General features: G+C 40.6%; 1 protein-coding gene across 3 annotated transcripts in view; it reads right to left on the reverse strand.

Annotated features, from left to right (window-relative positions):
• Positions 1–892: 892 nt before the first annotated feature.
• Positions 893–23716, reverse strand: part of KLF3 (KLF transcription factor 3) — a 37579-nt gene continuing 14755 nt past the window's right edge. For 2 of the 3 annotated variants that reach the window (XM_008017651.3, XM_008017653.3), the window contains 5 exons: positions 21786–21881; positions 13069–13555; positions 12251–12401; positions 7018–7178; positions 893–4862 (listed from right to left, as the gene is read on the reverse strand). In XM_008017651.3, coding sequence (XP_008015842.1) covers positions 4681–4862; positions 7018–7178; positions 12251–12401; positions 13069–13555; positions 21786–21842 — 1038 coding nt within the window. In that variant the 5' untranslated portion in view covers positions 21843–21881 and the 3' untranslated portion in view covers positions 893–4680. Of the gene's footprint in view, positions 4863–7017; positions 7179–12250; positions 12402–13068; positions 13556–13957; positions 14119–21785; positions 21882–23716 lie in introns of those variants that run through there. The other variant, XM_008017654.3, reaches the window with a different exon arrangement.

Here is a 23716-nt window from a genome sequence, read left to right on the forward strand (position 1 = left end):
AGAACTCTAAATCCTTGGTTGGGTGCAGTGGCTTATGCTGTAATAACAGCACTTTCTGAGGCCAAGGTGGGTGGATCACTTGAGATCAGGAGTTTGAGACCAGCCTGGCCAACATAGTGAAACCCTATCTCTATTAAAATTACAAAAATTAGCTGGGCACAGTGGCGTGCGCCTGTAGTCCCGGCTACTTGAGAGGCTGAGGCAGAATTGCTTGAACCCAAGTGGTGGAGGTTGCAGTGAGATTGCAACATTGTGCTCTAGCCTGGGGAACACAGCAAGACTGTCTCAAAAAAAACCCAAAACCAAAACCAAAACCAAAACCAAAAACTCAACTTGAAATCCCTATTGGAAACGACTTCTTCTTCATGTGATGCTGGAGAATGCAGTGTCCATGGACATGGTTACTAAAGGCTTGAAAAATAATACTTTTATCCAGAATTATTTAATGTATTATTGTTCTGTTCCTCATTCCCCACTCCCCAACATGAGAGTCTTGATATTTTCCTCTGAAAGTTTTAAGTATTATACACGTATGTCTTTTAATACAATACACTGCAAGTTCTTTTTGGAAGCAGACAGGGGGTCATAAACAACAAATACACAAAGTATCTCAAGAATCAACTAGGTGAGTTTGTAGATTTTTGCTGGATTGTCTGCAGTTTTATGATTTCAGCCTAGAAGACTTCCTGTTGGCTATTTTCAGAAAACCAGGGACACAGCTTGAGGGCTGAGTTAATTCCGTTAGTTCATCTTCCAGTTAGATCTATTTTTCTGTCCCTCCATCAACAATAACTGCCCATCAGAGTAAGTAAAGTTCTAAGCGAGGGTTCTTAAATTGCTCTGTAACTTTTGTTCTAGTGATCACTGCATATGAAGTAATCACATGATCACATTTAATATTCTGATGGTTTTATTAACAAGTATATAATATATATTGCATACTGTATATAGTATATGAGGACTGTACAGTACAAATTTATGTTCACAGTTCGACATGACAAAATGTCATTACTGAATTCCCATTGGACTACAGAGTAGAAACAGAGAAGGTACATTAAACATTCACATCTTTAGTAAGAAAGATTACCAAAATGTTTCAGTATCTGCAAGTATACTAATGCATGCTAAAAACCTTTACCCATTCAGTCTTATTAGCTTATAAAATATATTACACTTTATTAAAAATTTCTGCATAGTTTATACAAGTATTAAAGTACTGTAAATGTAATAATCCTGCTATATTTGCAGGTATGGTTTAAGAGATGCTAAGCAGAAAGATTATTTTGACCCTCTAACACTAAGTACATAACAGAAAAAAAGTGCTAGTATTTGTAAAACAATATTGTTGTAGCCCTCGTTTAATGCATGTAAAGATGGCTTTGTAAATGTATTGTTTAGGTGAATTTGCGATCATTTAGCAATTGTTAACCTTGACCAAGAAGAGAATAAAGACAGCTTGGAGCAACTTCATGTATGACAGCAATTCCTTCAAGACAACTGTATATTTTCAAACCAAATTATTTTAAAATCTTAGCTCTTTCAGATTGTCTTTAAAACAATCTAATCAGGAATGATGCGCAGATATACAGTATCAGCAAAATAGTCTTTCAAATTCCACATTAGTGCAATACTGATAGTGCAGATGGGTGTTTAATAAAATATACATATACATATATAGTTCCCCTGTAATTCTGTTCCAAGGCTCTTGAAACTTCTGTGTATTTAGCATCTCCCTAGTTGAATATAGCTATGCTGCTAACACAGTCTCCAAACCAAGCAATTTAGAATGTTAATGCCCATTTATGATGTAGATTCACATAACTCTAAAATACAATGGATTCTTATTCTTCTGACTTCTCTAGGATGACACTTGGGTAACAACTGAAGAAACTCTATAACAAACAGAATTTACATAATAGCAACTTCATGTTTACAAATCATTCTCATCAATTTAAAATATTGCGATTGAAATCGCCATTGGTAGTAACATGACACACATCATTAAAACATGTTCAAGGGCATCTAATCTTGTATTTGAGGTCTTCCACAATAACAGCTAAAAATGACTAAGAGGCTAAATTTCTCAACTATCATAGTAAAATACAAATATATATATAAGAAAAGTTTGGTAAGGGCCAATTGGTAATGAAAGCATATCGACCAGCATGGGAATAGAGAATGGATGCTCTGGGTTGCTTTTGTTCCAGAGTTAAAATGGATCTTTGTTAAATGAACTGTTAACACAATCTAAGCAAGCTGAACAGTAACGTAAGAGTCTTTGCAAGGTCTTGCTTAAAATCTTTTGAACAAAATTTAAATATGCCACAGCAAATGCATCAATTCCATGAGATGCCCACGAGGCTGAACTCAGGCTCCAAGCTGATCCCAGATCAATCTGATCCTTTCTCACCCTTTCCCCACTTCTCTATGGATTGGAACACACATAAACTGGTTACCTCGGTCAAAACAAAAACAAAAACAAAAACAAGGTTTTCCTTGCGCTCCATCTTGATTCTTGCGTGTTGTGAAAGAACCATCTCAAGAAATGAACACTTTGCCATGAATATGACTAAGCTTTTACAATACAGACAATATCTACTTTTCAAAGAGCCATTTTATCACTCAATTTATGTCATAGTTGCAAAAAAGAAAAACTTTAGCTAAAAAAAAAATTCTCTTTACCTTTAGCTGAAAAACAAAAAAAAAAGCCCAATTAGGATGTTTTAATATCCTAAAGAAATTTTGCAGTGCTTTAAAAAAAGGAAAATCAAACCCAAGTGCCAAGATAACACATTTCTTTGCATTTCTCAACTACATTTCTTTACAGCTGGTTCACAGGGCGGATGAGTGGGACCTCTTAGCCTTAGGTGCACAGTCCCTACAACTTTTATTAACATAGTGCCATCAAAGTAAGCTCCCCACACAATTCACAGGCCTCCGGAATCACTCATTCACAGATGTTTTAAAAATGACCAAACAATGTATTCCTCCCAGTTAAAGTTGTGTTGGATCCTGAGTTGTGGCTGGGATGAATCTTCAGGATTTCATTCTTCTCTCTTCTCCTCCATTCTTGATGAAGGGGAATTTGGTTATATGCACCCACATTTAACTATTGTTGCTCACTTTCTTCAAATTTAGGACCAATGACATTTCTATGTATGAATTATTTTTATTGGCATTTAGACTATGGTGCTCAAAAGCCTGCTTTTGAATAACTTCCCCCAATAATGGTGCTATTTATCTTCAACATAAACACGAGCCATTATTTTCAGTTTGTTCTGACACTGAAATAGTGATAGGAAACTGCCAGCTCTAACAGTAAACTTTTGGGAATTTTTGAGCTACATATATGAATCCCTGATCTGTGGTTTTCTATATTTTTTCATAAATTCCCAAAATAAAGGTATGTGTGCTTCACAACTAGTTATATTTACAAATAGTGTCACTCAGGTCTTAATTGAATCAATCTCTTAAAGCATTAGCAGATGCTTTATGGGATGTGTCATGAATACAAGTGACAGCAAACTTGGCACCTTACAGCTCACACAGAAGAGTTTCTGTATAAAAGCTATGTGATTAATTTGATAAGGGAATACAAGTACCACTCAACATTTCCCTGTTTACAAAAAAAGCTATAAGCAGATTGGGTAAAAGAAGAACCATCCATACTCTTACCCAAAAGATTTCTTACCATTACTGGGCAAATATTCCACAGAGTCCCTACTATCAATGTTTGATGATCTCATATTAAGGACATTGTAGGAATGGAGATAGTTGCATGGATAACCCCATTGGTATATGGCTTTGCAGCATGGTTCTGCAAAGCTGAGAATGCACAGAGACTGAAGCTCTGGGAATGCTGCACACAGCTAACAAAATGTTCAAACCTCACTGACAACCCCTAGCCCAGGAGGAATTGCCTCTTCTGCTCCCCACTGCTCAACAGCCCTCTCCTCCGACTCCATGCTATGAAAGCACAGCACTCTTCCCTTGAACCACTACACATTACCCACCTAGATCCAAAGTTTGGGCTCATCTCCCATTGGTGGCAAAGACCTCCATATGAGCTGCAGGCACAAAGGAGGGCAAAGAACTTGATTCAGATGAAGTCTAAGATCCAGGTTGACAAGAGTTGTGAAGGATGACGGAAGAGGTGACTGCACTAGCTTGAAATCTTGCTGTACTTCTAGCTAACTGGTGCAAGGGGCCACCCTTGTTTTCACTGTCAAGCATAAAATATTATCACAGGGCAGAGGTAAGAATGTCTCTGGCAAGGACTAGCAGTCTGGATACTGTATTTCTAATACATTTACTCTGACATTCTTTTGAGGAATACATGGAGAACTGACAATTGGTTATGTTAGTTTACATGTTCCCTTGTTCTTATTACATTAAACGTATCTATAAGAAGGGTTTGCTTAGCATCCCCAGAAAAAAAAAAAAAAAAAAAAAAAAAAAAAGTGTTCACATTCTTTAGGTCTGACCCGTGGTAAGGAGAGGGAGGATTAGAGAACATCTACTACTGACCATATGGAAGTTTTGGATGATATAAATTCCGAGATTCAGACCAGCTGAATCAAATTAAAATGTACATGTAAAAAATGTGTTAGATAATGGGAGGCAGGACAGAGAGAGAGCCAGGTGAGTGGGGAGTCACGCTGAGGCAGGACACAGAGGTGATCAGACTAGCATGTGGCGTTTCCTATGGAGGGCAAGATGGTCAGAACGGGAGAAGCTGCGGTCGCAGTCCGGGCACTGGAAAGGTTTGATTCCAGTATGTTTTCGGAAATGTCTTGTTAGTTCATCAGACCGAGCAAACTTCCATGTGCATCCTTCCCATGTACATTTGTAGGGTTTTTCTCCTGCAAAAGGAAAAAGAAAAGAGCTATTTTTGCCTGTAAAGGCAGTAAAGATCTTTGAGCTAATGCTTGACAAATAATATTTTCAAGATATGTTCATACATTTGTTCTTCAATAACACAGTGCATTATAAACTACTGCAGGACAAGCAAGAAGAAAATGAACTAATAGCTTAATGTTTCATTGGCTCTCTGCCAAAAAAAAAAAAAAATGGGAGAATTTTAAGAGTTCTTAAAACACAGAGTCACTGAAATCCATTCTGAGGGACTACCAAATAGTGATGAACACATGGTGATCTGTATTTGCATATCTCCCAAATCTTAAACCTGCTTGGGAGCTTAATTACATGCAGTGTTATTCATTTAATGAGAACTCCAAGTCGAAATTTTGCGGGGTTTTCTTATACTTTTCAATAGTTTTCTAAAAATATGAAGTCTCTAACAACTGAAATGTCTGCTAGGGATTAACATCTTACTTTCTTGTTTAGGCAATAACAATTATGCCTAAGTATAATGCTCTAATTCAGGGGCACTAAAATACACACATTCTTCCCCATCTGTCCTGAGCCAGGTTTTTACAACCCCCTCCTGTAGGATAAGGATAATTTACACATGAGGAACAGAAGCTCCTTGTGAGAAAATGACAGGGAGAACCAGGATGATGGGAGACCCTCACCAAAAAAAAGGCTGTTACGGAAATCTTACATTTTAAATTAGTCATAAGGGTCATGAGTATGACAAATTTACTCCCATTTAACACCCCTTGTTCTCTAGAAGCCTTGAGGGATTACCATTCCTTGGCATTTGAATGAGATATTTAGGATTTCTACTATCTGCTTCCTGGTACAGAATACACACACAAAGAGGCATTTTTTCCTATATCTAAACTGACACCCAAATATTCAATATCTTTCTAATTTTAGGCTGGAAGTTGGTGATATCCACCTCTTGCGTCCCATTAATGCCCCAACAATGCCCTCAGTAATCATCGATTCGCACTGCTGTTTGGGCGTTGCTGTAGACACAAGGCCATCACCCTCGGCTCTCTCTGTGGGTGTTAGCTTCCTCTGCCTCCTCCCAGGATTCACTTAAAAACTTCACTTCCATTTTGCCACTTTCCTTCCCTTTTCTCTTCCAAACCTCAGATTCCTCTTTGTAAATTTTCTGAGTAAAAATGATTTGCAAGACTCAGAAAAGCAACCTACACTGCTAACGAAAATGTACACAGATGCAAACTGCTGTCAAACTAGAATTTCACATCAAAGAGTTTGAGGTGAGATGAGCCTTATTGTATATACATCATCACTACTAATAGTCAATCAGGCTGTTAAAACATTTCATTTTTAATGTTTTTTTAGAGACAAGGCCTCCCTATGTTGCCCAGACTGGACTTGAACTCCTGGGCTCAAACAATCCTCCCGCCTCAACCTCCCAAGGAGCTGGGACACAGATGCACGCCACTGCACCTGGCTGTTACAACATTTTTGTATTATTTCCTTAAGATGTTTTACTACCAAAACATTTGGCACTGAGACCAATTTCACATTTTTCTTGGCTATGTAATGACTTTTGTATGATTCAGCTGCTCATGTTCTATATTCAGTATTGGGCAAGATGGAAGAAATCCTAAAACAAATATGGTAGGCAACGGCATAAGAGCTCCCTCAAGTTTAGAAGACAAATATTAACCACATTTCTTCATCTTTCTTTCCTTCAAGGACAGTCTTCTATTTGAATTGTTTGTGTTAAACTGTTGCATTTATTTGTGCTGCACAAAGACTGTTCTTGGCTCTCATGAATTTACAATGCATGTATGTGAAATAGCTCGTAGGGAGGCCACATCCTTGACTGTGAAAGCACTTTCCCCGTTCCAGTGGCAAAGGTTCCAACCCTTTCTCCCTCCTTTGCTAGAGAGCACAGAACTGCAAGTGATTGTGAGCGGCCTTGTTTTGGGGATTACTTTGAATCTACTCTAACTTATTACCAAGGCGAATCATTAGCAACATCTTCATTCTGCACAACTAATCTGGAGACGACACATCTGGAGATGACTATGGTAACTTTCAAGATGCCTGAAAACCTTTCATCGTAACAACCTTTGCATTCCATTCTAATACTTCTTAAGAAGAAAGACGAAGTGGGTCTGGTGTTTCTAATACCTGTGTGTGTTCTTCTGTGTGCTTTCAAGTGGGAGCTTTTAGTGTACACTTTGTTGCATCCATCATAATCACATCTGTGTATCCTCCGCTTCCTTTGAGTATCCGGGGATTCCACAGGTAAAGGTCTCTTCCCAGGCTGCACGATGACCGAAGGGTGATTCCTGTGAAAGCCAAGGTTACAGGCAAAGTGTTGAGAGCACGTTCTTCCTTTTTCATCAGTCTACTAAAAGCATTAACAACACTGGGCAAAAACAAACAAACAAAAAATCCCGACAAAATAAACAGAAAGAAATTAGCTGATCAACCCAAGAGGCACTGCTATATTCATTCAACAAACATTGAGTGAGCACCTACCATGAGCCAGGCACTGTGCTTGGCACCGGGACACAAAGATGAATAAAAACAGGGTTCCTGCCCTCGAGGAGCTCACACTCTAGGGGGAGACAGACATGGAGATAAGTAATGACAGTAAGAAGGGTTAAGTGCTATGCTAGAGGCAGGCGCCGAGTGCTGGGGAGGCTCTTTCCCTCAGTCAACTTTTGCCTATTTATAGAATCTTGCGGTTCTAGGCAATGCTTAACACTGTATTTTTTCACAGGCTGCTCTGATTTTCATTATTGTTGGCTAGGGAAAAATGGAAAAGATCAAACTCCTAAGTCTCAGGAAACCACATTGTAGGGTATATCTATGTTTCTAACCTTTATGTAATTGGCATTTAATTGGAGTCCCTTTGAGACTGCCAATTCACATGCAATTTTCAAATGCCGGCTCTTCCAAAAAACAACAAAAAAGTTGGCATTGCTGTCTTCACAAACTCAAACCTCCACCGTCACTGTGATTCTTGTATGAGGGAGAATTTCAATGTAGTGTTGTGGTCACCCATGATGCTGGCTCACGTGGTGCCGGCTCCCCCATGGGACGCCTGACATTCTCCCTACCTTCCTGATTTCTCTCATTCCTGAGTTTGCACCTTCCCTGGGTGGACTCGAAACCAAATCCTGTTAAAAATCTTATAATCTAAGCTTTCTTTTTTTCAGCAAGAAGGTGGTGGAGAGAAAAGGGAGATGGAGGAAGAGCTGGGAAAAGTCTGTTACGTTCCTCGGCTTCCCCTGCTGATTAATGTAAGTAATTATAATGTTCTAATCTGCTCATTCACTTTCCTAATGACTAATTACTTGATATCACAAGTGTATGTTGTTGGCCTCTAACTGTAATGAAAGACTTTTCTCAGGCCGGGCGCGGTGGTTCACGCCTGTAATCCCAGCACTTTGGGAGGCCGAGGCGGGCGGATCACAAGGTCAGGAAATCGAGACCATGGTGAAACCCCGTCTCTACTAAAAAATAGAAAAAAATTAGCCGGGCGCAGTGGCGGGCGCCTGTAGTCCCAGCTACTCGGGAGGCTGAGGTAGGAGAATGGCGTGAACCCGGGAGGCGGAGCTTGCAGTGAGCCGAGATTGCGCCACTGCACTCCAGCCTGGGCGACAGAGCGAGACTCCGTCTCAAAAAAAAAAAAAAAAAAGACTTTTCTCTTTCATATTTAAATCTATAACTCCTAAAATGTTCCATATAATACAGGAATATTTTGCACAAGTGTGTTTGAGGAGAAAAAAGATGTGTGAACAGGAAAAAAAGAATTTGATGAGTAAACACTCTAAGTCGTGAGCTTAAAAAGAGAATAAAAAAAATTTATCCATAAAAATCAAAAGGGAGTCTCTTGATATACAACTTGTCTTGGTAAATATTTGAATACACATCCCTTGTCAATAACTTTTTCAGGCATGCTAAGAAGTGACTAGAAAATGAATAAAAGGTGTGTTTCTTAAGTGACCTTACTTCTCATGCCTTTTTTTTTTTTTTTTAATTATTTATTTATTTACTTCTCATCCTTTATTATGAGCAAAGGAAACTGTCAGTGTTGACTCTCACCTTCCTACTCTAGTACCTGGAAAGAGAGTAGAGATGGATAGGCCAAGTTTAGATACATGGAAAAGTGAACATAAAATAGTGAGGAGGGGGAAAAGAACAAGGACTTCAATTATATATATAAATATATATATATGTGCAAACAAATAGCAGAGAACACAGCAAAGTGAGAGGTTCACAGAGTTTTTATAAGCTGAATTATTCATTTAAAATCCTTCAATAGAAAGAAAAAGTTCAGTTTATTTTTAACTTTCAGCTTTAATGTCATCTAATGAAAACGTTTCATCTCCATTAAAAGAAATTCAGGAAATAAAGTGCTGGGGTAGAAATTTAATTATTATCCATAAACCTTTCACGCATCTTTGGGATACTGGGAGACTCTCTTTCTCAGACAACTTTAGAAATCTCTCCCAATTATTGGATTTTATGGGTTGGGAATCAAATGGTTTCTGTGCAGTAATTCTGATTGCCCTTTCCAGTTGTTTATTTTACATATAAAGGTGCACCAAAAGGCTGTGGGCTGCAGTTACAAATCCCAGCTTTGTCACTGACAGTCTCTGTGATCCTGGGCCAAGATCTCGCCCTCTCTGTGTCTCGGTTTCCTCTCTGTAAACTGGGGATGATGATAATGTTATCTCAGAAGGTTATATCTCAGAACAATGTCTGTTCCCAAGATAAAGCTACTAAACGGTAGCCATGAATATTGTGAGGTTCAAAATACTCTATTTGTAACTTTGTACCCTACAGTTGTTTAATTTCATGAGTTTTTTGAGGATGTCCCCAAACCAGGATATCTCTGCTTGAGCTGTGTCCCTTAAACCTTCTGAGCATGGTTAGCTGCCGCATCTCTGAAGAGACTGATGTTGGTTCAGACCAAAGCTAGATTAAGAGTCTTGGGATCTCACACTTTTTGGTCTCCACTCCCATTTTCAAAGAGGTGGTTTGACATTATTATCACCAAGAAGTTAGAGAGCTAATACATATAAGATATCTGTCCACTGTTTTGAGCTGAGTCAGCTCTTCTTAAGTTTGCTATAATTCACATACACAACTCAATAGGGAAATCTGATCCTTATGCTTCTTGTTCTAAATATAGTTTTATGTATTTAGAACAAAGAAATCTTTTTGTAAATCTAGAACAAAAAGAATTTGATGTACCTTTGAGTGCCTTTATAAATAATCCTAAAGCTGTAACACCACAATCAAGCAAATGGATTTCAAACCTGTACTTTTAAGTCTGCCTCTGGAAAGGAAGGGTTTCCTAAGGCAAATATTATTGGGGCTGCCTCACTGCAGTGGTACTGGGTGCCTAGTTTCAAGTTATTCTTTCCTGGCTAGCTGGTTTCCTACGTGGGCTGCTACTGGGCATACTCCAAGACGTTACTTAATCACACCTGTGAGAACATTACTTAAAGAGTACATGTCCCAGCTGTGGCTCATCTGTTGCATTTTTTTGAGAAGCAGAATGCATTCTTAGGTCAGCTTTAAAAAAAGCATATTACTCATTAATCATTAAAAGCCACTGAGCTTGAGAACATCAAAAGAATAGTACTTAAAACAAGAGAAAAGTATTTTCTTTTGAGCAGCATTCAGAGCACAGAATATTGCTTTCAAATCTTCTGCAATGTTTTACACCACAATTCACAATAACCCAGACTTTGGAATAACACTTGTCCAGTCAACGGATCCCTCCCTATGGAGGCACTTGGCTTTGTTTAGTTTTATAGCATCTTTTTCATCACCCGTGCAGGAACAACGGTAAGTGCATGCCATGTTGCTAGTTACCTTGCCAAAAACATCTCTCAACATAAAAAAAGTTAATTCCACCTTTAAGATGTATCCATTTTGCCTACTCATTTTTTTCCTTTCACTTGAGTGCATGAGCAGATGCAACGGGTTGGATATGACAAGATGGCAAGAAAAGCCCTGATTCGGAAGCAGGAGATCAAGCCCGGGGCCCCTCAGCTGTTAGCAGTGTGATTATTGGTGAGTTATCTAATGTCTCAGGTAATCCGTTTGCCTTTTGCTCTGACTCCCACATGCTTGTTGTGGAGGAATGAAATAATTCCTTTGAAAATATCTGGGAAGGTTTTTTTTTTGAGGGAAGAGGGCACTATGCAATTGTGAGGAATAATAAAATATAATTCCATCAGAGACTCTCTCCCTACTGCTGATGCAGTTGGCTAAGAGTTATTCTCTTCTTCATCTATTGGAGAGCATATGACAACCCAAACCAAAAATGACTATGACTGGGTGCAGTGGACAATTAATCCATGAGCTACTATGAAGGTACCTACCCGAGCTGAATGCGGATACAACTAGGATATATTTGAAGTTACCCACAAAATAGTTATTCTAAAATCAGAGAATTCACATTCTGCTGTAGAGTTAATTGTGAGAGGGAGCGGGGTGGAGGGGTAGAGAAGATCAAGGAGAAAGGTGGGTAGAACATTTATTCAAGTGGAGGAAAATGATGCAGGAGGATGATGGGAGGGACACTGTGGAGGTAATCGTTGCCTTTGTACTCGGAAGCTGGCTGCTGAATCCAATGTTGAAGCACCGTAACACAAGACAATTACAACTACAATCAATAATGAAAACAGAAATGGGGGCAGCAAATTAAGTGACTAGTCCAAGATCACACAGATGATAGAGAGCAGAGGTGGGATCCTTGCTGGACCTGAAGGCCATCTTCTTAGTAACTACAAACCCAGCCTTCAGTGTAATCACTAGTGGAGGCCAAGGTTATCTACAGTGGGATCCCATAAATGAGGGCTGAACCTATGTGTGGCACTACCACACTATACCATGTTAGACCTACAAGAAACCACCATCCAGGTGCTTGGATGCTGACCAATACCACACAGCCTTCCTACTGGATGGCAATTCTACAGGATACTATACACTCTGTAAGGACTAAGTGTATCCACATGAAAACTTTACTTGATCCACAGAACACCAAGTTTAATCTATACAAGGATTCTCATCATGGAAAAACTAAGTATACATAGCCTGGAAGAATGAAAAAAAAAAAACAAAAATAATTCATGTGGTAAGGTGTAAAATCATAGATGACTGATTCAATGAAAACTCGATGTAAATTTTGTCATAACGTTGTCAGTGTAACAGCATATTGTTTTTGGAGAGATTCTCCCATCTTGACCAGTGGTACCGGACCAGTGGCGGCCACAGACTACAAGCCGTTCCTGGTCATCCACACTACATCACACGTGTGAAATCTTGTGCTTCCGTTCCAGGTTCCAAGATGCACGCTACTATGCAAATGCTGGGTAGGCCTAAATATACTTACTCTTGCAATAATGCTTGCGGGGGGGACACTGAGTTCATTAAGGGGGGTGACATTTCTTCAGGATAATAATCTGTCCTCTGTGGTTCGATCCCAGGTTCTATTTTAATTTTTTTCTGTGATATAGGCTTCTCATATGATTCAATTACAGGTACTAAAAAATAAAAATAGAAAAGTCACTCCACGTACAGTTTACCAATTTCAGCTTTTCAAAGCTTACTGCATAGCTCCTATCTATAACACAGATACGACAGATTTATTTGCCTTTGGCAGATTATAGCAGGAACAAATCTGGGGGAGATTCTCGCCTCTCCTGACCATTATTTTGCCAGTAAACAGCAAATATAGGGACCTGGATTCTAAAACACCAGCCCTGAAATGATTCGTTCTTATAATTCTGGATTATTTCCTTTCTACCCCATAGTCCTCTGTCTATGACCAGCTGGTAAACAAGGTGGCTTTTGATCGCTATTAGTTTTCACCACGATCAAAAAGTATTTATTAAATGCCTTTTGTACTTAGAACCATGTAGGTATTCAAGAAAGTGACATAAAGTCAAGAATCTTTCTGTCCCCAAGTTGACTATTACATAGTGAAAGTAATCGTCTCATGGTATCAAACAGACAGCCTGATTCTTGGGACCTTTTCCAGTATCAACACTTTAGGGGGGAAAAAAAAAGAAAAGGAAATGCCTTAGGCAGATGAGTATTTCCTCTGAAGAGTTCAACAGCTCTTGCCCCCGTGCTTCCTCACCCAGCCCATCTGGTGAAGCGCCAGTACACTAAGCAAGTGCAGCAGCATGAAGCAGTGGCAGAATTTACCTTGCATGCTACTACTGGAATTTTCCATCTCCTCCGACAAGGAGACCATGAGAGGCTGCTGGAGGTGACTCGTGTACATAAAGGGGACGGGCTGCACCACCACCGGCTGGATGACGGGCAGGATCCCCGGGCTCCGTATTCCGTGCCGTGAGAGAGCAGCTGCCATCACTGGTGGCATGGACAGTGGCACGCCGAAGGGCTGCACGCCTGGAGAAGGGGGTGAGTATTTTTTTATCGGTGGGCTGGAAGATGGCATGCTCAACCCAGGCGAGGCTCTCCGGTGTGAGGACGGGAACTTCAGAGAGGAAGGCGAATTCCCAGCCGAAGGGGGTGAACTCCGCTTGTTCACCGTGAGGTCCACTGGCTCCATCTGTATTCCATGTGACAGGCCTTCTGGGGTCTGAAAGAACTTCTCGGGCAATGGTGTGGAGTAGATGACCCCATATTTGTTGGGCTTCATGGATTCCATGTAATTAGATGGGTATGACTATTAGAAAAGAAAAGGAAAACGTGTCAACAGCCAAGTAAGTCCGTTTACTTGAAACATGAATTTAAAAAACATGCTAACAAGGCACTTAACAATTACATGGGCTTTACAAAGCAGTTTAGACTTCGATATATACTTGACCTTAAAAAAAATGCTCAGAGAGGTGGTCTCAACAACATTAAAAATGCTATGAGAGGCAGTCTCAAAAACATTAAAACTAAGATCAATGTGGTCACTACTGCACATGAAAAATCTGAAATTTAATCCTAAGATGATTCCTGTGTCAAACGTTAAGGCCAATACCTGGCAAAATTCTAAGACAGGTGACAGCATAGGCTTGGGGGCCATTATCATTAGGAGTCAGAGCTGGGGTTCACCAAGAACCAGCCAAGCCAAACCAACCTGGTTGCTTTTCTGGTGGGGTTTCTTGATGAGCAGGAATTGCTCTCTAGCTTTGGTGTCTAACTTCGGCAGGACAGTTATTTCTCAGGATAAGTAGTGTCTTCAGCTTCGGCAGGACATTGATTTCTCATCATAGTTGTGTATGATAAGCAAGAATGGGGCTGCAAGATAGACAGTACCTTTCGTTTGATGGACTTCAGCAGCTGACCAATCCATGCCTAGGACTGGCCAACGATCCTAGTCAGCCTGGAACTGTGTTAGTTTCAGCACTGAAAGTTCCACATCCCATGAAACTCTACAGTCTCAGGCAAACCAGGAGGGGGTCAGTCACCATACACACCTTTGTACTGAAGGCCACCCTCACTGGGGCAATGATGTCCTTGGCCCTAACTTGCTCAATGTTCTCATTCAGAATCTGAATGAAGCTGTAGACTTGAATGGCAAGTCCGTGGATGACACAGAACTGTAAGAAACACCTAATGTGATATGACTCACATAAGCTCAAAGTCATTCACACAAGCTGAGGCCCAGTGTTCTCTCCTCTATACCCTGCTACTTGCCCATCAAATGAGGCTGGGGCACAAACAGAGTGCAGAAGAGACAAAATAGTCTGTTTCCTTCCCAAGATCTGGTCCACAACTGACCTCATTTATCTTCAAACACCCTTCTCTCTTAAAATATCAGGATAACTTTACCTGCTTCTGCCAGCTTTAAATACAAACCAGTCGTCATAATTTCACACAATGGGCACTGTCCGTGACCATGGAATTCACCAAAGTACTTCTATTCCCTAACTAACATTTTGTTGTAAATTTTCTTTGTAGAATGCAACCTAATTTTTAATTAAAAAAATTAAACTCAACATACACCATTTTCTTTACTGGGCATTTTAGGGAAACTGAAATTTTGCATGTCAAGCCTGCTTACCTGCAGAAAATTCTTTGTACTTGAATTCTGACAGTGACAGTGATAAACAACATATTGTGCTTCTCTTCCAGCTCTAAAATCCTATGTGTTTATGAGTTAGAGGCAATACTAACTCGGGATGCAACCAAGAAAACCCAATGGTGCCTCATAATTAAACAACGTAAATGCACTATTAATTTCTGGACCTCCTTTACCCCTCTAGGGGCCACTAATGTGAGTTATCACCGTGGGGCAGCAGTGGTTTTGATGGGGATTCCTACTGAGATCTGGCGAATCCCCGGCTGGTTATGCATTGGAATCATCTGTGCTGTTTTTAAAATTCCAGATGCCCAGTCCCTGCTCCAGGCCTGCAGAGCAGCCTGTCACGGAGCAGCCAGTCAGTGAAACATTTGATCATGTAACTGTGTTTATCTTTATCTGGTTTGGATGTCAGGTCCTCACGGTTAAGATCATGCTTTGTCATCTTCTGTTCTTTCTTTCTTTATCCAGACCGTTATAATCTGTGTAACTTCCTAGAACAGGGATTCCTGCAGCGTGGTGCACATCACTCTCGGTGTACCTAAGATGCTTTTAGGTGGGGTGCACGATGAGCACAGACTAAGCTAAAATTGTTACCTGTTTATTTGTATGTGTCAGAAAAAACTGTTATACATATATTTTGCAGTAGTGGTACCAAGTTTGCTTTTAAAATAAATTTATTATGTGAAAAAGCAATTCTATAAAAGAAGGCAAGAAAAATTACTCACTAAATATTCGGAGTGCAGGTGCTATGAGGATATGGCAAACTTCTTAAGGTTGTTCTGAATCCCCACCTTCCAGGAGGTTGTGAGGTTATGGGATAACCTACACAGTGAGCTTATACACACGCCATACTAGAAACTCCTTCTTGTCCCTGCTCATACAAGAGATGCCCACTGTCATGGGCTCTACTGCTCCCAACCAGTGCTTCTCTAACTTCACTGTGTACATCCATCTACCCGGAGCACTAGTTAAAATGCAAATTTTGAATTACTGGGGAGTGGAGCGAGGGAACTTAGGCTTCCTTTTGAATAGCAATGTTCTAAATGACAGAGATAGAAAATAAATATACTAAAGGTCTATTTAAAGGAGAGAAAAAGAACTTTTTTCTTTTCTTTTTTTTTATTTTTTGAGATAGGGTCTCACTGTTACTCAGGCTGGAGTGCCATGGTACAATCATAGCTCACTGCAGCCTCGACCTCCTGGGCTCAGATGATTCTCCCACCTCAGCCTCCGGAGCAAGTGGAACCACAGGCACGTGACACCACGCCTGGCTAATTTTTGTATTTTTTTGTAGAGACTGGGTTTTGTCATGTTGTCCAGGCTGGTCTCGAACTGCTGGGTTCAAGTGATCTGCCCACCTCAACCTCCCAAAGTTCTAGGATTACAGACATGAGCCACCATGCCCAGCCAGTTTTCACTACTAAAACTGCTTAAAAACAAGAACATGAAGGATATAAAATCAGAAAACACAATATGCATAAAAACAGCTTTGAGTTATAGATCAAGGATCAAAAGAAAAGATTCTCTACCTTTCTTTAAAGCCAGGCATGCACAGTACCAACACAAGAGGTCCAAAACATAGCAACATTAAGTATTACATATATTTAAACGTAAATATTAAGATGGGTATTATTTAAAAAGGCACAAGGTTCAGTAACAACAACAACAACAACAAAAAACCATTATAAATCATGTACACTGGAGAGTTTCAGGGAGTAATTAAATATAGAAAGGAGAATGATTTCTCCTAGTCCTAAAGTCTAATGTGCTTTATATAATTCTCCAAAGGGCAATGGTTCTGGTACTGGGAAAAAAACTTCAGGAAATGGGAGGCAGCATTGTTTCTATTGACCAAAATGTAGCTTCTCCCTTATTTTCAGCTCTATTCTTCCAAGACCTCCCTATGACCTAGATTTTAATGCCAATAGTTATTGGCAGCTAAATGGGAAGCAAAATGAGGACATAGTTTTATTGCTGTCATTGCTGGATTTTTCTACGCATGGGGTGAGGTTTGGGAGAGTAGGAATTTAGAACCTCCAGATTTGCAAATTTAATAACATTCTCAGGTTTCTCAAGCTATTAAGACAGAAAAAGCCACACATAAAGCTAAGTTTTATCAACATTATGCAGTTTGCTGATAAGTCTGTTCTCAAATGAATGCCCTCATTCCCTCTATTGGATGTGCGATTACTGTAAGGTACAAGACGAACTGTGGGGAGACACATTTGGTCACAGATACTCAGCTCTGGGCAGATAATTAACTGTTTCCAGCCCAACTGCCTCACAAAAGGGTGAAGACATGTGGCCTCTCAAACTGGTTCACTTTATTTGGGTGGAGCGCACAAGCTTTTGCAATCAGCTTCCAACAATCTGGTGCCGTGTAGGGACTGACACAGCTGGGTGTGTGCCCTGGGCAGGTACAACCCGGTAACAGCCTTCCCCTCTGTTCCAGACAGTTCCTATGTTCTATCAAAGCAATGCATACAAGCACGGCTTTACTGGCCCCAAATCCAAATCAGAGACAAGTGTTGATGAAGGAGAAAATGTGCCTCTGGCCACAGATGGACCGCCAGTGCCCTCTGTGCATGCTGCTTAGTCCAAGAGACCCTGTGTACTAGAACAGAGCAGTCCAAAGACCAGACACAGACATGGGCTTCTGGACTCCACTAGGGATCATAAGGGCTTAAAACAATGGGCTGGGGCAGGCATGGTGGCTCACACTTGTAACTCCAGCACCTGGAGAGGCTGAGGCAGGAGGATCGCTTAAGGCTGGGAGTCTGAGACCAGCCTGGGCAACATGGTGAGACCCCCTCTCTACAGAAAAAGCAAAAATGTAGCCGGGCATGGTGGTGCTTGCTTATAGTTCCAGCTACTCGGGAGGCTGAGGCAGGAGGATTGCTTGAACTCAGGCATTTGAGGTTGCAGTGATCTTGCTACTGCATTCCAGCCTGGGCAACAGAGCAATACCTTGTCTCAAAACCAAAACAAAACCAAAAAAACACAAAAACAAAACCAAAACAAACTCCCCCCCCCCCCGAACAAAACCACTGATCTGCCATAAGAAAAATTTCTTTCCGTCTGTAACATGCACTCAGATGTTCACAGCCCTGCACAGTGTGCATTTACTTACTGACTGCTGCTTCTCACTGTACTGTGAGGTGATGAGGGCCTGGCATAGGTGCTCAGTTAATACTTGATGAACGTGTAGTAAGTTAACACACTCTCTTAGCAAGTTTTTACTACTGATAAGGTGAAGAATAATATGCCAATTATTTTGAACTTTAAAAAAAATGATTTTAATTGTGACAGGGAAAGAGGTACAACGTTTGGATAATTTCCCAAAGTTCTAACTATCACTTTATGCTAAGGTGATAATTGCAATAGTTTCTTATTTTATTAGGAATAGTTTTGGCGAGTTTTCCATTATAAGACAGTTTCAGTGGATGAAATGACTAAAACATGGATGAAATCTCTATTTCACTATTTATCAACATGAAAAAAAAGTGAATGTCCGTGACAGGGCAAGTCAAAAGAATCTTCATCCAAGAGAGGGTTCCAGACACAGGAAGGCGTGAGGCATGTATAAACACACACTCTGGGAACAGCAAATGGCATGCACCCCCATGCAAACAGAGGTAGAACGCTCTCTTTCTACCAGGCTTGAAAAAGCCATGAAACGTTTCTGTTAGAACACAGCAGAGGAAATTACTGATTTGACATACTTTCCTATCTATACTTTCGGTCTGTTAGATGACCAAAGATGACAGAATATTATTAATCCTTTCTTCAAAAGCAATCTTTCCACAGGAATAGAAGAATACTTTAAACTTTGTTTTTTGATTTGTTTTGGTTTTCACAATTTGTTTCCTTGCTCACTTCCTGAATTAAATCCTTTAATTATCAATCTTTTGGGAAATGGTAAAAACACAATTTATGTACATGTGCATCTTTTTCACACAGTTTCATATTTTATAATTTTTTTTTTAAAAAAAACAGAAGCTTGGGGAGCTGCTGGTGACTTTCCCAAGACCAGGTGGACAGTAAATAGCAGAGACTGAAGGCACAGACTTGGGGAGGCAGAGTCTACTCTGTTCTTCATTCTTGCAAATTTTAACAGGGTGACCCTAAGCCTCAAAGCACAAGGCTAGTGGAGAACAGTATGAGGGCTTATATGTGGTTAAGAGGGAAATGACACGTCCTCACTTTCTCTAACCTATAGCAAAAGCGCAAACAAGCGATTGTTTCTGCTGTGCTATCCTTTTGGGGGTGGGAAGAGGGGGAGAAATAAGTTACTATAAAATATTTTTATTCGTCTGTAGAAATTAAAAATATTTTCACAAATGTCCTATCATGCCTTAATGTTTACAACGTTGACTTGAATAGCCAAAGACTTTGACCTTCAGGTCAAAGACTGAATTAAAAAGAAAAAGGAATAATAAATTAGGTTCAATATACTTCACATATGAAGGCAGGAAAGATGAAATTTGAAGATTTAAGAGTGGAAACAAAAGCTTTTTAATTTTTTTAAGTAAAATCATTATAACACCCCACTCCTCAAATGTTTCTGTTAACTAGTTGGTTGCACTGAATTAAGAAAAAAATACTTCCTGCTGAATAAAGTTAAAACCAAAACAAGAAAAAAAAAAATCTTCATTTTGAAGGACTGACAGTAACTTGGTGAAACTAAATTCTAAAAGTGTCAGTTGCAGTTGAAATCTAGCACATGAAGGAGAAAAAGACCATTAACTGCAAAATCACTCCTCCATATTTTAACTTCACGTATTAATACATTACAACAATGCGAGTTTAATAGTTACTTCAAATTCATTTTATTCCACTTATTTTTCGGTTAAGTGCATTTCCTTGCACTTAATTACATATGTCACACCAATTTAGCAATGTGGATCTTCATTTTAGCTTTATATTAGACTCTTGAGCCTTATTTTCATGCTTGATTAAAAGTACTGGAAGTACACTGAACAGTGAAATGCCTCACTGATGGCTCTGCACCATTTGTAAAATGAATCATATTCTCCAGTGCTAAAAACCTATTCCTATTTCAAGAATATAATTAATGGGGAAATTTTGTACCTTCATTTTCCTCTAACGTGATCATGTAGTGATGCCGGGGATGGGGATGTGATGAATACGACGACAGCACCGAATAACATTCAAAGTAATTTAGTTGTTTGGCCAGGAGCGGTGGCTCATGCCTGTAATCCCAGCACTTTGGGAGGCTGAGGTGGGTGGATCATCTGAGGTCAGGAGTTCAAGACCAGCCTGGCCAACATGGCGAAACCCAGTCTCTACTGAAAATACAAAAATTAGCCGGGCATGGTGGTAGGCGCCTGTAATCTAGCTACTATGGGGGCTGAGGCAGAATAATAACTTGAACCCAGGAGGCAGAGGTTGCAGTGAGCTGAGATCACACCACTGTACTCCTGCCTAGGTGACAGAGTGAGACTCCATCTCAAAAAAAAAAAGTAATTTAGTTTTTTGATTAATAAAATCCTTATTGCTCAGTTGCTACCATATTCAGACACTTGGTTATTCAGTTATCACGCTGGAATGCAAATGTTATTTCCTTAAAGCCCCTCTGCCTCAACTTGCATTATAGATACTGGTAAACACTTTACTGGCTTAGTAATATCCATGGCAACTCAGCTCCAAGGGCCTCGGCATGACCCCCATGTCTTGTATAAACATTTTTGGCAGGAACCTCCAGAGCCCATGCATAAGGATGATCTAATTTTGCAAGCGTGTCATTACCAACCTTCAGATACGCAACCCGGGCCAAGTTTTCCCCCTTGTGAATATTTTCCAAGCCCGTGGAAGAAAAGAGCAAGACAGAGTGGGAGCGCTGCCTTGTTATTCAATATTCACTCAACCAGATCCCTCAAGCTGAAACCACTCCCTGCTCTGAAGTCAGACACCTTCCTCCATCACCATGTCTCACCTCTATGGCACTGGTGGTGTCCCCGCAGAAACCCCAGACTCCTCGCTAGTCCCTGGTGGCCTAAGAGCAGCCAGTGGCCTGGCTCCCATGAGGGGCTGGCTTAGGGCTAAGGTGCTGAAAAGGACAATGCACGTAATTCCCACCCAGCCAGACTCTTCCAAATAAACGAGATTCCATCCTCACTGCCAAGTTCTTTCTCTCGCTGGCTTCCCTCAGTCATCTCTCATATAGTCAAAGCTCCATATGGCTGTTGTCATTGGTTTTTAAGCAAATCATCCTATTCTTAATATATTTTTACACACGAAAGGGCTGAGGAATTTTTGTAAAATTACTTCTGTCATGAGAGGATTCGCCGATGGCCTAAGTTCTACGCTGATCATATCCTAGGGCGATGCCGGGCACAGGTCTTAAGGAAGCGCAGATCCCATTTACTAAAGGACCCACAGCTGCTAGGACAGTATTTAGCTCACTCATACCTGGGGGCGTTGAGAAAAGTTTGCCTATGAAATGCCTGTCGAGTAATGAGTGATTTTTTCTTTTTTTTTTTGAGACGGACTTTCGCTCTTGTTACCCAGGCTGGAGTGCAATGGCGCGATCTCTGCTATCTCGGCTCACCGCAGCCTCTGCCTCCCGGGTTCAAGTAACTCTCCTGCCTCAGCCTCCCGAGTAGCCGGGATTACAGGCATGTGCCACCACGCCCGGCTAATTTGGTATTTTTAATAGAGACAGGGTTTCTTCATGTTGGTCAGGCTGGTCTCAAACTCCCAACCTCAGGTGATCCGCCCGCCTCAGTCTCCCAAAGTCCTGGGATTACAGGCGTGAGCCACCATACCCGGTCATGATTTTAAGGAATAATTTGACACACAATGATGTTATCATCCCTTGGAAAAAATAAGGCGAGGTGTTCAATTTTGGAAAACTTACCACTGAGACAGGGTCCATGGCCTCTTGCTTGACAGGAACTGGGTCAAACATGAGCATTCTTTTAGTTAAACCTTCTAGGGTGCTCTGGTGTTCGGCCTAGGAAACAAAACAAGGTATCCATCTAAATCTCAAGGTTACTTTAAATACAAACTAGTAAAAATAAAATATAGCCTGGGCAAGGTGGCTCACCTTTGTAATCTCAGCACTTTGGGAGGCTGAGGCAGACGGTTCGCCTGAGGTCAGGAGTTTGAGACCAGCCTGGCCAACATGGTGAAACCCTGTCTCCACTAAAAATGCAAAAATTAGCTGGGTGTGGTGGCGCATGCCTGTAATCCCAGCTACTCGGAAGGCTGAGGAAGGAGAATCGCTTAAACCCAGAAGGCGGAGGTTGCAGTGAGTCGAAATGGCACCACTGCACTCCAGCCTGGGTGACAGAGCGAGACTCTGTCTCAAAAGAAACATAAATAGATAAATAAATAATAAAATAAAATAGAATACTCCTCACCCCACTTCTCTACCCCTTTTTCTCCCTTACCCCTGGAATGGCTGGAATTTGTTTCCCTTACCTATGAAAGATGCCATTTACATAATTAAAACCAGACTCCATGGTCATAACCAGATGAGAGCCAACCAACATTTCTAACTCAATACATAAACCTGGACTTTTCTGGAACATTAGGTACAGCCCTGTCTAAGCAGCAAAGCTTGCCTGGGATTGCCGTGCAACTCTTTAGAGGTTCAGATTACACACGATTGTTAAACACCTTCCCTTTTCCCCTGATGCTAGTCACAGAAAAATTAGGGGGAAAAAAGGCAAGCAAAAAGAAAACCTAAAGTCAACCATCATTAAAATTTCATTTTTATTCTAACAAACCCTCTTTAAAACTGGGCTCACAGTGTACATGCTATTTAGTACCTATCATTTCACTGAACAATTAATTGTGAAAATGTTTGTTTTTCAGTAAGTATGGTTCTGCACCATCAAATCCCCCGTGCCACTGTGTGAACACATCAGTTTACTTAACGCTTTCCTCTTGACTGGGCACTTAGGGTTGCTTCTACATTTTCGCCATTACAAACAGCAATGAGCCTCTTTAAATATATCCTCCCGCACACCGTTAATTTTTAGGATAAGTTTTCTGTAGGGGAATTCCTGGGTGAGAAGTACGTACATTTCCCAAAGCGCCTGATGCATCATCTGGCAAAAACGAACTATTATTTTCATTAATAAAATACAACCTGTTGCTGGGCATAGTGGCTGACGCCTGTAATCCCAGCACTTTGGGAGGCTGAGGCGGATGGATCACGAGGTCAGGAGTTCATGACCAGCCTGGCCAACATGGTGAAACCCTGTCTCTACTAAAAATACAAAAATTAGCTGGGTGTGGTGGCGGATGCCTGCAATCCCAGCTACTCAGGAGGCTGAGGCAGAGAACTGCTTGAACCCGGGAGGCGAAGGTTGCAGTGAGTGGAGATCCCGCCACTGCACTCCAGCCTGGGCAACAGAGTGAGACTCCGTCTCAAAAAAAATAAATAATAAATAAATAAATAAATAAATAAATAAATAAATAAATAAATAAAATACAACCTGTTTCCCCAAATCTCCACCAGCAACATGTGTTATCACTTGTGTTGTAAAGGATAAACACCTTGCCAACTTGTTAAGTCTCAAAATGGCAAATGATTTTTATTCTAAATTGATTTGGTTATTGAAGTTAAATTTTTTCAGCTTTACTGACCATTTGGATTTCTTCTTTTGAGAAATGCCTACTCAGGTCTTGACACCCCCCACCGCTTCTTATTGTTTTCTAAGCACTTTTCACATATGAAGAATATTAGCTTGTTTTCACACAGATTTCTCCTCATTAGGAAATGAGCCTATTGTAAAGGATCTTGATCCTGTCCTGTCCTTTTCTTCTGTTGTTCTCTGC

Source organism: Chlorocebus sabaeus, chromosome 27, assembly GCF_047675955.1.
Source record: "Chlorocebus sabaeus isolate Y175 chromosome 27, mChlSab1.0.hap1, whole genome shotgun sequence".
Classification (NCBI taxonomy): domain Eukaryota; kingdom Metazoa; phylum Chordata; class Mammalia; order Primates; family Cercopithecidae; genus Chlorocebus; species Chlorocebus sabaeus.